Genomic DNA, 16,161 nt, shown 5'->3' with positions numbered 1-16,161 from the left:
TTTGCCATAAAAAACATCTAACGCCTCAGTAAAAAGTGCATTTCCCTGTAAAGATACATGACAATGATAAGCGGGTCGTGCGATGCAATTTCCTTTTTGGGAAGTATAATTACACGCGTCGCGTATAGAGCTTAAATTTTCGCGTCACACTAAGAGGGTTCAAGTCTGTCCAAAACTCAGCGACAAACGATATCATATCTCCTTATATAGAAAAAGCCCTTAGCAAAAGCCCTTAGCATTCAACCATACCACGGCATTCGTCTCTCATCAAATACAACCATACCCCCAATGACAAGCCCCGAAACACAGGCGCCCCAAACAGACCAGGAAAAGCTTCTCGTTAGATTCTTTTCTGCCCTTGACACGTCAGTCAACCTTTATTACGCTCTCCATGTGAACGACCCGGCTATCACAGTCTTGATCCCCCAGGTGCGATCTCTCACCAATACCGAGTTCAATCATGCCTTCGTGGCCCAGATCCTCGCGATCTACCCCTCTGCCTACCGTATCCAGGTTAACTCTCGGGGAAGTATGACCATAGGGGTGGATTGCAACTTGAAGATGCAGTTGAGGGCCCGTTCTATTGAGTTTGAAGAGCGTCTTGCGGCGTACATGTTAGCCAACGGCTCCCTTCCGATGATAGAGGACCCTCAGTCATGGATATCCAAGCTTGCAGAGGTTAAACCTAGAGAAGAACTGCCAACCAAACGAGCTATCGACTCAGCACCTAATGCCTCTCTGAAAAAGGCCAAGATTCTCTCAAATTCTCCTTCCAAGTTTGCGTACAAAGCCGTCAGCACAGATACCACTGGCTTAACCCTTCTCGAACGCATCAAGCTCAAAGCAAAGCTCAAGGCAGAACAGGTACAGGTAGAACAAACGCCAGAAATAAAGCGTAAAAAGTATCTTGCGGGGAAGTTTCCGGTCGTGTACGACATTTTGTACACGTCTACTTCCAAGTCGTCCAACAGTATTAGCTTCTATGCAGAATCAGGCGAGCTTGGGGAGACCGCGGCCCTGACAAAATGCTTTCCGTTGGTGAGAATGACCGAGATCATCAAAGACAGCATCAAGCATGCGTTGCCAGATGATGATGTGAAAGATATTCTCCTTGAAATTGCAGCAGTGTTGGAAAACGTCGAGATGGTGCCAATTACCACAGACAAGGAAGAAACGTATGCAGTGAAGGTGGGGACGTTGAACCGCAACGCCGACTTGAAGAAGTTGAAAGAATTAGAAACCTGAGCGTTGCATGGCCTAAGCCGGTTCAATTCTCAAACTATAGTTTACCTCAGGGCTTATCTCCAGTGAATAAAGATTTTAGTATTGTATACGTATATAAAGGTTTAAATCGCGTAACAAAAAAATTGCCAGCTAGGGTGGGATACCACGGCGACAGCCTCTAAAAGGAGAGATTTCTGGCTTACGCCTTCTCATCATCGCGGATGGCAATATCGGCGGCCTTGAGGTCAGAGAAAAAGTGCTTCAACACCGACTCGATGGCAAAACAGACACCCAAGTCCAAGATAAGACAGAAGGTCAACTTGACTTTGAATGCGGTCTCCATCTTGACAAAAGACATGGCTTCGTTCAATTCTGGGATGAATTCGGTGGATCCAGAAAACGCCAAGAAAGTGACACCGATCAACCCGTAGTACATCCCCCTGTTCTCTGAAATAGACTCTCTAAAAGGACGGCCCTGGTAGTTGACGGCAAAGGTGGACACCTGTTGGGCCAACTGCAACAAGAAGATACCCGTGTTCAACAACGAAGGAGCAAACTCCTTCTCTAAATCGAGAACCGGTACTCTTGGCTCCAAGATGTAAATCTCGCGGGTGATGTAGATCAAAGTGATAATGTGAATGGCGAACTGGCCCAAGATGGAACCCATGATGTAGACGTTGAAAATACCCGGTTGAGGTCTCTCCTTGGACAACTTTTCAATCGGTTTACCACGGGAAATGGACAAGAAACAAACAGAAATCAACAACCCAGAAACAGTGGCCTGGCCATCACCAAACTTAACACCGGCAAGGTAAATCACAGAAAGAGAGTAGGCCGAGATCAAACAGTTCAATGCAAGGATCTTGTACATTTGGATGGTGGACACAAGTGCACACCGACCTTGGCGGATGATGTGAGTAACAGCAGAGACGTTAGCAAGCTTAGAGGTGAACGGAGCAGCGACGGAAGCGTCACCCAACTTCAAGGCCGGGGCTTCCTCTTCCTCCATGGTGTCAGTCAAAGAGGCAAATAACAGCTCGCCCATGCCTATAGCATCGTTGGAACCACTGTTGGTAGAGGTCTTGTTGGCCTCCCTAACAGCGGCAGCAATTTCTGGGGTGATCTCAATACCCTGCTTAACCAAAGCGGACATATAGTGCTTGTTCTGGGGACCCGGTGGATACAAGTGGGCAATCGCGGCGGGGATAGGTGGCGGAGGTTTGTTGAATCTAGCAAGAAGCTCAACGTTCTTGGTGTAGGCCTTCTGCAAGAATTCAAACTTACGGAGTTCGGCCATCTTCTTCAAGCCTTCTTCGGTACCGTTAAGCAAGGCAATACCAATATGGGCCTGCTTTAAAGCACCGACATCGTTGGTGCCGTCACCGCACATAAGGGTGTTGTAGCCGGCATCCTTGAAGGAGGTCAACAAGAATTCTTTCTGGTTAGGGGACACACGGGCGTAGACCCAGGTGCGCTTCAACAAATCAAGGAACTGGGCGTGCTCGGTCAACTTTGCGAGGGCGTGGCCGGTAACACAGACGTCGTAATCGTGGAAAAGCTTGATATCCAAAGGTTCTGTGGTTGGGTTGAACGGAATAACCACGGTTTCGGTGACATTCTTCCAGACCAATTCGGAGCCCTCGTCTTCGGGCAAGTCCAAGATCAAGCAGTCAGCCTTTTCGACAATAGCAACCTCCTTGGCCACGTGGACAGCGGTCAAGGGATTATCACCGGTGATCATGATACAACGGTGGGAGGATTCGTTCAACATCTTGACAGACACAACGGCATCCTCCTTCAACGGACAATGGAAGACAATGAAACCGGCAAACTGCAAGTGGCACTCGACGTCTTCACGGTTTAACTTGTTGACTTTTGCCTGGGAGATGTTGTTTTCAAGGTGCTTGTACGCGAGCGCAAGCACACGGGAACCGGAACGGGTGAACGACTTGTAGACCAGTTCGTAGTTGGCAGGAACAGTATCCAACATCAACTTGATGGTTTCAGGGGCACCCTTAACGGAAACAAGAGACTTGGTAGCTTGTGCCTGGCCGTAGGTGGAGATGGAAGAGGACCTCTTGAGGGCAGAGCTGAACTGGAAACGGCGGAGAATCTTGACCTTGGACAAAGGGGACTTAATCCCATCCTTGCCTGGTGCCTGTTGTTCCACGACATCCTTGATGGTGTCGGAAAGCACCCACTTTGCGGCCTTTAAAGTAGCCTGCTCCATTGGGTCACCAACCACCTCACCGTCATCAAGTTTGACCAACGCGTGGGCAGATCCCATAACGTACAGAGTGATTTCAGGCACCTCGGCGCTGTCACACTGGGCCAAGTGCTGGGTGGCGGCGCCGAACCCAGCAATACCTTCAAAGACCAAATCCTCGCCAGTTAAAGTACCGGTCTTGTCGAAGCAGCAAATATCGATTCTCCCGGCCAACGGAATACGGAACGGCTCAGTGCAGTAGATGTAGAACTTACCCAACGCGGCAAGGGAAGAGTTGACGGCCATGGTAAGTTCCATTGGCAACTCAGGTGGAACCACAGAAGTTATGATGATGACACAGTCGAGGAGCAACTTGGACTGCTTACGGCCCATCTTGGTGCCCTCGATCCAAACGTAACGGGAGGCAAAGATCGCAAAAACAAGAAGGAAGAGAAGGAAGTACAAGGACTCCTTGTTCCCCACGGATATACGCTCAGAGGAGAAGATCATCGTACGGACAAGCGAACCCTGGGAGGTCTCAAACCCGGTCTTGGTGACGGTGGCAAGGGCGCCAGCATCGGGGGCGACGAGGTTGGAGTCGGAAGGGGCGGTGACCTGCAAGGCCATGGTACCACCGTGGAGCAAGGAGTTCTTGTCTAAGCCTTCTGGCTGGTAGAAGTCCTTACCATCTCTCAACTTGACGGACTCCTTCAACAACGGGGTGGATTCACCGGACAACATGGCTTCGTTAACGATACAGCTGCCGTCGAGCAAGAGAAGGTCGCATGGCAAGGCGGAGCCTTCCTTGGTGCGGGCCACGGAGACCAAGTCGCCAGGAAGAAGCTCATCAGTCTGGAGTTCAACCCACTTGGCGTCACGGTAGACCCAGATGGCGTAGGGCTTGATACCCATGGTCTGGAACTCGGTAAGGGTGGTGCGGCGCTGGAAGACGGTGGTGCACTCGAACGAAACAAGCATAAATCCGGAAAAGAGCGAGTAGTACCAAAACTGGTCCATGCACCAGAGCGCGATGGAAAAGATCTGGAAGACAAAGAACGGCGCGACGGCGTGCTCTTTGAACAACTCGAGGAAGGTAGGCACCGGCACGTCGAACTTGTTCTTGCCGTACAAGCGATAGGTCTGGGTCAAATCACCGGATAAGCCCTTAGAGTCTTGGAACTGAGACAACGTTGGGTCGCTATCCACGACAAAAGACGGTGGCGCGAACATACCGGTGGCGTCGTCGAGCAAGAAGCGGCGCTTCTGATACATGAACGAGAACTGGAACTCCTTGCGGGTATCCTTTTCCGATTCGTAGACATCAAGGTTGATTTCACAAATCTGGGCCACGCCGCAGTTGGGCGCCGGAACGATCTTAATATGGCTGGCCTCGTAGTTCTTGGCAACGCGGATGTAGTGAAATTTGGTGGCGAGGTCGATCAGCCAGTGCGGCACCAACCAGACAAGCACGTGCAACGAGATGAGGGTCCCGAGATACACAAAGGTCCACTCGAACATCCCAAAGAGGGTGTCGTAGTGGTTAGCGTAGTAGTAGTAGAATATCGGGTACAAGATGGTGAACGGCCACACGTCTGGACGGCTGAAGAACGGCCGTGGGCGCAAAAGCACCGCTTCCACGATCGATGCACTGTCGACCAATTTGCTAGGTGTCGCTATTTTGCTCATCTTGGAGAGAAAATGGAAGTGATAAGATGAGGTGAGGGGACGTCTTTATGTGTACGTCTCCGAAAGTTTCGCGTCGAGATCGATGGAAGATGCGAGAAGATATCTCCACGTGAGTGCGCACGTGAGTGGCAACATGGGGGAGGGGGTTGAACCGGAGATTTTCCAGACCGGGGTATTAGAGGCTGGAGCGGCACCGTTATCTGGTTGAGGGAAGTTTATTGTTTCTGCTAAGTCCAGGATAATTAAAGTCTATGGAAGGTTAATGTCGTTTTTTGTTGTCTGTCCAAAGACTACGATTACCGCAGATCAGATATATATTGTCGGTACCTCTCGCTATGTCTGGATTTTAACAAGTAGATAAAGAGTCCAAGCCCTTTCCTTGGCCCGTTGCGTATCCTCAATCCACGTTTTTTTTTGGAGAGAAATCTGGTTCGACCTGATAGTCCTTAGCGTTTAGATACATGTTGCAGTATATAGGGGGATCCAATTAAGTGGAGCATGTTCAAATTTAGCACGTTGGTCTCGATCTAAGACGAGCATTGCTTGTATATATTGATCGAAACTTAGTAGCACCAGGCACTCTTCCGTGGGTGTGCGATGCCGACCCAGCCGCGATGCCGGATCCGGCAGTGGCACGATGCAAGTCGCTGCAGGTCGTCATGGGTCTGATCAGGCTAAATAGCCCGTATAAACGACTCGGATATTTATTCTTGGTCAGGTTATGATTCAATCTAGGTTATATATAGGCCTATTATAAATTAAAGCGGAGCGAGTAGAGTTGTGGCGCCCGCAGCCCGAGAACAATATCTGTCTTCAGTGCAAGTGTGTGAGAGCATTTATGAAGCAATACGCGATTCTGCATAACCTGAAACACACTGGTATACGGCAAACTAGAATCAAGGGCTGCCGTGAATAATAAACGTCTCAAGGAACGTCTCAAGGTTGAATCGGCTGTATAAAACAACTGATAAGCCTAAAATCTGCGCAATCTATAACCCACTTACGATTTCCAATGCACCGCACTTACAACTCCAAACACTGCCCCTAGCACTCTCCCGCACAACGGTCCGTCTCTCCCCAGGTTACATTGAACCCTGAATTTTCCATGGTTTACCCACGATTTGTACACATATATCCTCCCTCCTGCTTTCCCCCAACCTACGCTACTATAAATGCCGTTTCCCCGGCTATGGGAGGAGCAGCGCTTGTGGCCCCCAAGGCGACTGTGTGCAGGATGTAGATGGCATAACCCGGCGATACACCGCACTTTTCTTTTCTCGAACTTTCCACCGGGTCCGAGAATATCCGGGTAACCCCCAAACTTTTCAGCTACCTCCAGCATCGACCGACGAAAATTTCCACCCTCCATATAAGAGCGCCCCGTCTGCTGCAACTGCTTTGGCTAACCCTTTGCTCCCCATACAAACACCATTTATAATGTTGGCCCGTAACTCTATTAGAACTACTCAACGTATCCCAGCCGTGGGCCGTTACAACTCCAAGGTCCAAGGTGCCGTTATCGGTATCGATTTGGGTACCACCAACTCCGCCGTTGCCATCATGGAGGGTAAGGTCCCAAAGATCATTGAAAACGCCGAAGGTGCCCGTACCACTCCATCTGTTGTTGCCTTCACCAAGGATGGTGAACGCTTGGTTGGTATCCCAGCCAAGCGTCAGGCTGTCGTTAACCCAGAAAACACCTTGTTCGCCACCAAGCGTTTGATCGGTCGCCGCTTCGATGACCACGAGGTCCAGAAGGACATCAAGCAGGTCCCATACAAGATCGTGAAGCACAGCAACGGTGACGCCTGGTTGGAGGCCCGTGGTGAGAAATACTCCCCATCGCAGATCGGTGGCTTCGTCCTCAACAAGATGAAGGAAACCGCTGAGGCTTACTTGTCCAAGACCGTTACCAACGCCGTTGTTACGGTTCCAGCTTACTTCAACGATGCCCAGAGACAGGCCACCAAGGACGCCGGTCAGATCGTCGGGTTGAACGTTTTGCGTGTGGTCAACGAGCCAACCGCCGCCGCTTTGGCTTACGGTTTGGAAAAGGCCGACGCCTCTGTCGTTGCCGTCTTCGACTTGGGTGGTGGTACCTTCGATATCTCCATCTTGGACATCGACAACGGTGTCTTCGAGGTCAAGTCCACCAACGGTGACACCCACTTGGGTGGTGAGGATTTCGACATTGTCCTCGTCAGATACTTGGTCGAGCTTTTCCAAAAGGAAACCGGCATCAACTTGGAGGGTGACCGTATGGCCATCCAGCGTATCAGAGAAGCCGCCGAGAAGGCCAAGATCGAGTTGTCTTCCACTATTGCCACCGAGATCAACTTGCCATTCATCACCGCCGACGCCTCCGGTCCAAAGCACATCAACATCAAGCTCACCAGAGCCCAGTTCGAGTCTCTCGTCGAGCCATTGATCAAGAAGTCTGTCGAGCCAGTCAAGAAGGCCTTGAAGGATGCCGGTTTGGCCACCTCCGAAATCTCCGAGGTCATCTTGGTCGGTGGTATGACCAGAATGCCAAAGGTTGTCGAAACCGTCAAGGCCTTGTTCGGTAGGGAACCATCCAAGGCTGTCAACCCAGATGAGGCCGTTGCCATTGGTGCCGCGATCCAGGGTGCCGTCTTGTCCGGTGAGGTCAAGGACGTCTTGTTGTTGGATGTTACCCCGTTGTCTCTCGGTATTGAGACCTTGGGTGGTGTCTTCACCAGATTGATCCCAAGAAACACCACCATTCCAACCAAGAAGTCCCAGGTCTTCTCCACTGCCGCCGCCGGCCAGACCTCTGTCGAAATCAGAGTCTTCCAGGGCGAACGTGAATTGACCCGTGACAACAAGTTGATTGGTAACTTCACCTTGTCTGGGATTCCACCAGCTCCAAAGGGGGTTCCACAAATCGAGGTCTCCTTTGACATTGACGCCGATGGTATCATCAACGTCTCTGCCAGAGACAAGGGTACCAACAAGGATGCGTCCATCACCGTTGCCGGCTCTTCCGGTTTGTCCGACGCCGAAATCGAAAAGATGGTTTCCGACGCTGAGAAGTTCGCTGACTCCGACAAGGCCAGAAGAGAGGCTGTCGAAAACTCTAACAAGGCTGACCAGCTCTGTAACGACACCGAGGCCTCCTTGAAGGAGTTCTCCGAAAAGGTTGACAAGGTGCAGGCCGATGCTGTCACCAAGCAGATTGCTGAATTGAGAGAATTGGTTGCCAAGGCTCAGTCCGGTGAAGAAGTTGACCCAGCTGAGTTGAAGACCAAGACCGAGGAGTTGCAAAACGCCTCCATGAAGGTCTTTGAACAGATGTACAAGAACAACGCTGAGTCTTCCGAAGAGCCAAAGAACTAAGTTTAAACACAACCCCCGATTCGATGTATATTTTTTCCTTTCTTTAGTTGTATATAGCTTAATGATTTTGTAAAGAAGAAAGACCAGCAGAGTGGGTCTCCAGTGTAGATGCTCCTCCTAACAAAACTGTCTGGCGACCGGTTTATGCAACTCCAACTCTGTAGCTATGTTTGGAGCATATCGATGATGTACCCTTGGCTGGTTGCCAGTGAGTTCAAAATCCCGATTCCGTCTTGTGCTTCCAAGATTTGTCATCAGAAGCGGCTGCATCGGTTTTTTGAAGCCACATCGTACGGTAGGCCGATATTTATCTCGGTTATGGCCTCCCACTGTGGCGCTTTCAGAAGGCATCCGCTAGAAGCCTAGGCTACAAGCCGTGCCTGAGGCTCCAACAACTAATAGTACGCTTTCTGTTCAGATAAACCTCCAGGTGAATCCTCTAGCACACTGAGCAGTCCGAAACTCTACTTGGCACCCGAGAGTCAGCGGGTTTCCTCTTCTCCCAGCACGTCATGCGGCGTGAATTTGCATCACAGGCTTTGTACAGGGACCTCTGTGCATAAATACTCCGCGCGCCAGGCCTTTGTACCCTTTTTTTCATTGCAAAGCAAACCTTTCAACCTCTGTCCGTTCCAAAGCATCATTCATAATGGCAGCAGACTCGGTTGTGCCCGTTCTTGATCTCCATCTCTCACGTGATCCCACAACCAGGCCGCTCCTCATTGCCCAGCTCAAGCATGCCCTCCTCGACATCGGCTTTCTCTATGTCAAAAACTTTGACATTCCAGTCGAAGTCTTTGCGTCGCTCAAGCAAGAATCGTACAACTTTTTTAACCTCCCGTTGGCGGAGAAGATGCGCTGCGAGATGACCAAAAGCCCTCACTTTCTCGGCTACACCCGGCTCGCTAACGAGATCACTGCCCTGCAAACCGACTGGCGCGAGCAGATTGACTTGGGAACGGAATTACCGCCACCCCAGAGTCCTGATGAGCCAATCTACCACAACTTGGTCGGCCCTAACATGTGGCCAGATACCACCGTGATTCCGGGCTTTCGTCCCACCATCGAGGACTACCTCGCACGCATGACGGCTTTTTCCAAGCTTTTCATCTCCCTCGTTACCGAGGCCATCGGGTTGCCACCAGGAACATTTGACCAGTTCTTTAAGGCTAATCAGCAGGTTAAGATGAAAATTATCGCGTACCCAGACACGGATGATCCCAAGAACGAGAAGGCAAACCCCGCTAGAACCGGAGATACGGCCGCCTCCGGACAAGGGGTAGGGCCTCATAGAGACTCAGATTTCCTCACATACATCTACCAGGCCACCCAGCATGAATCCCTTCAAGTCCAGACGTTCCAAGGCGAATGGTTGACGGTTTCGCCAATCCCAAACACTTTGGTGGTGAACGTAGGACAGACCCTCGAGGCGTTGACCCACGGGGTGTGCGTCGCGACGATTCACAGAGTGGTGAGTCCGTTACCGGGCTTAGGCACAAGACTCTCGATCCCAGTGTTCCAGACAATCGACATCGACAGCTTTGCCACACAGGTTGTGTTACCAGAGTGGATTTTGGAAGAAAAGCGAAAGAGAGATAAAGTGAGAAAGCTGGGAGGTATTGGATTCCAGTTCAAGCCAGACTTGGAACATCCAGTGGGGTACGCTGTGTTTTTGAACCGGTTAAAGAGCCACCAGGACGTGGCACGGATCTGGTATCCAGCAATGTTGGATAAGGTTTTGGAGCAAATCAAACAGGGGAAATGATTCTCGCTGATGAATAGGTTTGGTGTTGTTTACGCACCAAAAAGCACAAGCGTGCTTCAAAAAAAATATATGTATATTGTTGATCGTTTAGACGGCGAGCTATGAAGGGACTTCGTCTCATACTAAGCTTCCCCTTCGATTGCTATTCAATTCACATGTTGAGTTGCCCAAAATTCCAGTCCTTTTGTAGCGTACTCTGAGACTGATACCTTTGGGAGGATACCAAAGTTTCGATTTCGCGTGATATCTGACGGATGGTGAGATCTCAATTTAGATTATGGCATTCCGGTTTCACGTCTTAACTGCCTACAGCTCCGGAAAGTAGCCAATGCTAAAGAAAAAACAGAGATCAGGCCTACAGCGATCCTTTGCCGGAAAAAGCAAGTTTATTTATATAAATTTATAATTTCAACCCCTCTTCCAAGAACGCAGTGACGGGCTATACCTGCGCCCTTTTTGGCTTGTATGGTTCTTCCAAGTACTTCACCTCTTCTTCCGTAAAAACCACATCTAAGCTCTTCAAGGTGTCATCCACTCTTGCTAACGAATTGATCCCGATGATCGGACTGTACCCCTTATGCAACACCCACGCATTAGAGATCTGGGCCATGGAAACCCCCTTCTCCTTTGCCAACTTCTCTACACGGTTGATAATCTCGATAGAATCCGCACCCAATGGGTTATCCAATACCAAAAAGTCCAAATTTCCGGCCTGGCTAATTTGCTCCTGGGACGCTTCGCTCAGTAATGGACGCGTGAGCAAGCCCCTGGCGTTTGGGGACCACGGAATCACCCCAACATTGAGGATATCCTCGCACAACGGAAGCATTTCACGTTCTTCCTCGCGGTACAACAAATTGTAATAGTTCTGCATCGCGATAAACTTGTGCCAGCCATTCTTATCCGCCGTGTGCTGCAAATGCGCGAACTGGACAGCCTTCATAGTCAGGGCGCCAATATATCTGGTCCAGCCTCTCTCCACCACGTCGTTCAAACCTCTCATGATCTCTTCAGCTGGCACCTCTGGATCGTACTTGTGGATCTGGTAGAGATCCATATACGTCCCCAACCTCTCGACCGACTTTTCGGCCGCCTGGAGAATGTGTTTGCGCGATAATCCACGCGAATTGCTCCACTCGAGCTGGTCCCAGTTTGTAGAGTCAAAGCCCTCGGCCGAAGGCGTTTCAGGAACCGGAAAAAACAATTTGGACATGATCACCACCTTGTCACGCGGAATCAGGTAGTGGCGCAAGAATTTCCCCAAGAGGATTTCTGACTGCCCGTTGGAGTACATATCAGCGGTATCAAACGTGCGGATTCCGCTGTCGTAGCACTTTTTGAGGATGGAAAACACGAGCTCCTCGTCTTCGACACAGAAAGGCGCCCACAGCTTGAGCCCGAATGTCATGGTACCGCAAATGATACGGGAAATCTTCAATCCGGAGTTGCCGAGCTTGGTCTGGGGAATAAGTTTGGACAGCATTGTAGAGAAAACGGGGTTAGGGTTAAGAATACCAGGGCTCCTCATATGGGAAACTTGGCTTTATATACTGGTGGGGAATCCTATATTCATTAGTGTAGGTCACGTGTATTACTAAGCATGGCTGCTGTGAATGGAATTTCAGACCCAATTAGGAGGGCTAAGGCGCACAAGGGTTCCAGGATAGGAAATTATCATGAGGTGGTGTCGTGTACCCCAGTCACTAAAAATCTGCATCAGTATAACTTGGCATCCCCACATAAATTCCGCTCCAGATAAACTGGTTTGGAAGTGGGGGGATAGCGATGCTATAATTATAATTTGTGGGTTTTTGTAGCAGCTCTCACTAATAAGTGATTCAAGCCTTTGCGACTGGGTTCATATCAGTCTGTCCTGCGACTAATTAGTTTGTAGTGGCTTAATCTGTAAGGGCTTAAATATTGGTATGCATCTGGCGTCCATATGTAACGCTAGCATTTTCGTAAAAGAGTTATAAATCGTTACCTTGTTTTATTTTTCAACAAACTTTATTGGAGTTTACAGGTCGAAGCCAAAATCAAGGTATACCCCGTAGTTCTCCCGGTGAAAGTATTTAATGAAATGTCTCCGCCTGATGATTTGGTGGCAGGAAGCAGAGGAGCTTTTACGAATTTTTTTTTTAGTGACAGAAAATAGGAATGTAGCCATCCTAGTGCTTAGAGTCGCTCCTAATCCGCTTGTCCGCAAACACGAAACCCTGGAGTGATCATATGTGAGGAGCTACCATGGTACCCTCTCGGTTCGTGATCAGACACCTAAACGGGGCCAATCGTGACCATCCTGATACTGGTAAACCATCTTTTCAACCCTGTCTAGACTTAACAGAATGAAAGATTAGAGAATAAAAGCAGAGCATGAGATCATGCATGAACTCTCCCTAGCAGATCTCTATAATTCTGCAAGCGATTCGTGTATAGTGTTGCTGAATTAGTATTGGTTATCGTAGTGTTTACGCAGGTGGGTTCGAGTATTTAACGAGATACACCAGAGCTAGTTACATCTACGAAATTCTCGTACTCAATCCTGCCCAAGGGGTGCAAATAATCAATACCTTTGTGCTTGTCTATCTAATTTCAGGGGTAAACTTTTAAACAAAAAGTTGGGGTAAAAAAATCAAGCTTTACGTCGTTTTATGAGTCCCAAATCATTGGTGCCATCGTCTACCAGCTATCATCGGGCCAAAACTTAAGGATCCATACACTTACATGGCAACTATGCAAAAACTTCCGGAAGAGATCTGGTCAACTCACATCAGTCAACCCACATCGGTCATTATCCACGATAATGCATCCAGCACAGCCGCACATATGCCCGTTGTTGCCAGAAACAGTCATTTAGGTTCCTCTCCCATAAAAGCATATGCATACCACAGACCTGGGTTACGCAGTTCAAACCCCGAGTGTTCGGACGGAGGGAATAATCTTGGTATGGTCAGTACTAGTCATCCTCGGGATGCAGGAAGCGGCTTATCGCTCTGCAGACTAGCCGCGTGCTTGGCCATACCGTCACTCATTTGCGAACGGCTTGAGAGTATAGGTATTACACAGACAGTTATGTAAGCGACGTAGATCATCCCGGGATTCGATGGACAAACCGTTGTGTTTGTGACCATCGAGAATTCTCAGAGTTAACAGAAAAGACGTTCTACGGCGATTAAACAGTCATTGTGGTTAGGTATCCGTCGTACCCCCAGATTCACGAATGGCCTCACACCCTCCAAGCCTCTATGATAACTGGCTTCACAGTGGTATGACGCACAACCCCTCCACACGGTTCTCGGCCAGTCTTCCGGCTCTTAGCTCTAGGATCGCCGATTTTTCTTGATTCAGTCAACGTGCGCTTCCCGTGGTAAATGCAGGCTCGTATTGCCTACATAGCTAGATTTGGCTGACGCACCTGCTCTAGTTAGGAGACGGAGTGAGCAAACTTAGCCTCAAAGTTAATCCACTTCCACTCGCGCACCGTACTTGAATCATCAATAGTACACCATGCTCTCATACGCGTTTTATCACACACACAACTTGCGGCATAGCTTGATTCTGACCCTTCCTGGATTGACTCCTCGGCCTTGGCCCTCACATGCACATGCCGACGGGCCTCGGACTTGGGAAAGCTTCTACTGGCTCGTGACCACTGCAGCGTGCGTCGCCTATGTCGTCCTACATATAACTCCTATGTATTGCAAGTTTTAGCCCCACTCCGCTTTTGGCTGTAGAAAAATAAATATTTAACAGGCCCTGCCCCAACCCTGCGACAAAACTTTTCACCCCAGATAAAAACTCCACCTTCAATTATTCTGCCTTTGCTTTATCATCCAGCATGACGATTCTATCACGCTTGCAAGACAGTTTTGTCCCCCATATGCCCACCAAGGACGGCCTTCGTGACCTCCGCCATAACCATGGCAGTGCGGTCGCGCCGTTGAACCTGGAAAAACAGCTTGAAAAGGCATTGACGGAGCAGCAGCAACACAACCAAGAAAACGATTCCCTCAACAGCGACAACCTCGACATCAGCTCGACTAACTCCGGCTCTAAGATTCACGTCTACGATGCCACCCACCGTAACTTGAAGAACCGACACATCCAGCTCATCGGGATCGGTGCAACGATCGGAACTGCCCTTTTTGTTGCCATTGGGTCTGGGTTGTACAAGGGTGGCCCGCTCGGGCTCTTCCTCGCGTTTGTCGTTTGGTCCATTCCCATTCTCTGCATCACGTGCTCCATCGCGGAGATGGTGTCGTACCTCCCAATCTCGTCCCCCTTCATCCGCATGGCTGGCCGCTGTGTGGACGAGCCGTTCGAAATCATGGCTGGCTGGAACTTCTGGTTCTTGCAGTGCTCGCAGATTCCGTTTGAAGTCACAGCTGTCAACAGCATCATCCACTTCTGGCGGGACGACTACTCTCCGGGGATTCCGCTTGCCGTACAGGTGGCGCTCTACTTCATAATCAGTGTATTTGGTGTCAAAATCTTTGGCGAAACCGAGTTCTGGCTTGCCATTGGTAAGGTTGTGTTGGCCGTCGGCCTCATGATCTTCACGTTTGTGACCATGGTGGGGGGGAACCCGCAACACGACGCGTTCGGGTTCCGCTACTGGAGAGACCCGGGCCCGCTCAACGAGTACTTGTACCCGGGTGCCAGGGGAAGATGGATGGGCATTGTTGCCTGTTTCATCAGAGCCGCCTTCACCATTGCGGGGCCCGAGTATATCAGTATGTGTGCCGGTGAAACAGCCAACCCGAGAAAGTCTTTGCCTAGAGCCTTCAAGCAGGTGTTCTGGAGATTGTCGCTTTTCTTCATCGTTGGTGCCCTCTGTGTGGGTATCTTAGTGGCACATAACGACCCGGCGCTTGTGGAGGCGATCAAGATGTCCAAGCCCGGTGCTGCCTCCTCGCCATACGTCATTGCCATGACCAACATGAACATTAAGGTCTTGCCCCACATCGTTAACGCGCTTATCGTCACGTCCTGCTTCTCTGCTGGTAACTCCTACACCTATTGCTCCTCCAGAACCTTGTACGGGATGGCGCTCGACGGCAGAGCGCCGCGCTTCTTGACCGCGGTCACCAACACCGGGGTGCCGTTGTGGTGCGTGTTGATCTCGTTGATCTGGGCGCTTCTCTCGTTCTTGCAGCTTGGAGAGAACGCATCCGTGGTGCTTAACTGGATCATCAACCTCGTGACGGCCTCGCAGTTGATTAACTTCTGTATCATGATGGTCACCTACATTGCCTTCTTCAATGCCATGAAAGCCCAGGGTATAAACCGAGATGAGTTGCCATTCAAGGGCTGGTGGCAGCCGTACCAGGCCTATGTGGGCCTCGTGTGCGCTTTCATCATGACCTTTGTCTCCGGGTATGAGGTGTTTTTACCGGGCGAATGGGACTACCAGACGTTCTTGTTCTCCTACATCATGGTGTTCGTGAACATTGCCATCTATGTCGTTGCCAAGGTCATCAAGGGCATGCTGTTCATTAAAGCCGCGGATGCGGACTTGGTCACTGGTTTGGCCGAAATCGAGGAGCACGAGATGATCTTCTACCAGATGGAGGAGGAGCGTGCATTGGCTCACGCCGAGTTGAGAGAGCGTTCCGGGATCAAGGGCAAACTTGTCGACGGTTGGTTGTATACCTCCAAGATTTTGTTTGGGGCGTAGGTGTGTAGCTATTTTTAGATTTCATTTCTTGTACGGTGTATTAAATTGTTTCCTTTTGATTGAGGTAGAGCCAAAAATTAGAACTTTCGGAGCTTTATCTCTGCCGCCGATTCAGCTATACCGTGTAACAGATGCTTAATATTGTTCTCAGTAATCCCTGGCACAATAGTAAAGTAGAGGGTTATGGATTTTCCCTGTCAGAGACTATAGTCCTTAGTGGATTTAGATTAAAGGGAATGATTTCAT

The 16,161-nt window shown here is 49.9% G+C and overlaps 6 protein-coding genes across 6 annotated transcripts; 4 read left to right on the top strand and 2 right to left on the bottom strand.

Moving 5' to 3' along the window:
- The first annotated feature begins 186 nt into the window (after positions 1-186).
- BABINDRAFT_163209 (uncharacterized protein) lies at positions 187-1,336 on the top strand. Its single transcript, XM_019129774.1, has one exon. It carries the CDS (start codon positions 289-291, stop codon positions 1,243-1,245), a length of 957 nt encoding a protein of 318 aa, XP_018983150.1. The 5' UTR covers positions 187-288; the 3' UTR covers positions 1,246-1,336.
- Positions 1,337-1,373: 37 nt separating this feature from the next.
- On the bottom strand, positions 1,374-5,123 carry SPF1 (ion-transporting P-type ATPase). The gene has a single exon (XM_019129773.1). It carries the CDS (start codon positions 5,114-5,116, stop codon positions 1,424-1,426), a length of 3,693 nt encoding a protein of 1,230 aa, XP_018983149.1. The 5' UTR covers positions 5,117-5,123; the 3' UTR covers positions 1,374-1,423.
- A 1,430-nt stretch (positions 5,124-6,553) lies between these two features.
- On the top strand, positions 6,554-8,473 carry SSC1 (Hsp70 family ATPase; the record flags this gene model as incomplete). Its single annotated transcript, XM_019131988.1, has 1 exon — positions 6,554-8,473. One exon carries the CDS (start codon positions 6,554-6,556, stop codon positions 8,471-8,473), a length of 1,920 nt encoding a protein of 639 aa, XP_018983148.1.
- A 649-nt stretch (positions 8,474-9,122) lies between these two features.
- BABINDRAFT_9805 (uncharacterized protein) lies at positions 9,123-10,238 on the top strand (the record flags this gene model as incomplete). The annotated part of the gene is made up of 1 exon (XM_019133023.1): positions 9,123-10,238. The coding sequence occupies one exon, from the start codon at positions 9,123-9,125 to the stop codon at positions 10,236-10,238; it is 1,116 nt and encodes a 371-aa protein (XP_018983147.1).
- A 439-nt stretch (positions 10,239-10,677) lies between these two features.
- BABINDRAFT_9804 (aldo/keto reductase) lies at positions 10,678-11,721 on the bottom strand (the record flags this gene model as incomplete). The annotated part of the gene is made up of 1 exon (XM_019133022.1): positions 10,678-11,721. The coding sequence occupies one exon, from the start codon at positions 11,719-11,721 to the stop codon at positions 10,678-10,680; it is 1,044 nt and encodes a 347-aa protein (XP_018983146.1).
- Positions 11,722-13,742: 2,021 nt separating this feature from the next.
- Positions 13,743-16,042, top strand: BABINDRAFT_163205 (uncharacterized protein). The gene has a single exon (XM_019129772.1). The coding sequence runs from the start codon at positions 14,077-14,079 to the stop codon at positions 15,913-15,915; it is 1,839 nt and encodes a 612-aa protein (XP_018983145.1). The 5' UTR covers positions 13,743-14,076; the 3' UTR covers positions 15,916-16,042.
- The last annotated feature ends 119 nt before the right edge of the window (positions 16,043-16,161 follow it).

The sequence above is a fragment of the Babjeviella inositovora genome (genome assembly GCF_001661335.1).
Source record: "Babjeviella inositovora NRRL Y-12698 unplaced genomic scaffold BABINscaffold_13, whole genome shotgun sequence".
Classification (NCBI taxonomy): domain Eukaryota; kingdom Fungi; phylum Ascomycota; class Pichiomycetes; order Serinales; genus Babjeviella; species Babjeviella inositovora.
The sequence above is the reverse complement of the archived record's forward strand: the minus strand, read 5'-3'. Positions and strand labels throughout refer to the sequence as shown.

What these genes read in the sequence shown, in the direction of transcription:
- BABINDRAFT_163209 (XM_019129774.1), top strand. Translation starts at nt 289, where the DNA reads ATGACAAGCCCCGAAACACAGGCGCCCCAAACAGACCAGGAAAAGCTT.
- SPF1 (XM_019129773.1), bottom strand. Translation starts at nt 5,116, where the DNA reads ATGAGCAAAATAGCGACACCTAGCAAATTGGTCGACAGTGCATCGATC.
- BABINDRAFT_163205 (XM_019129772.1), top strand. Translation starts at nt 14,077, where the DNA reads ATGACGATTCTATCACGCTTGCAAGACAGTTTTGTCCCCCATATGCCC.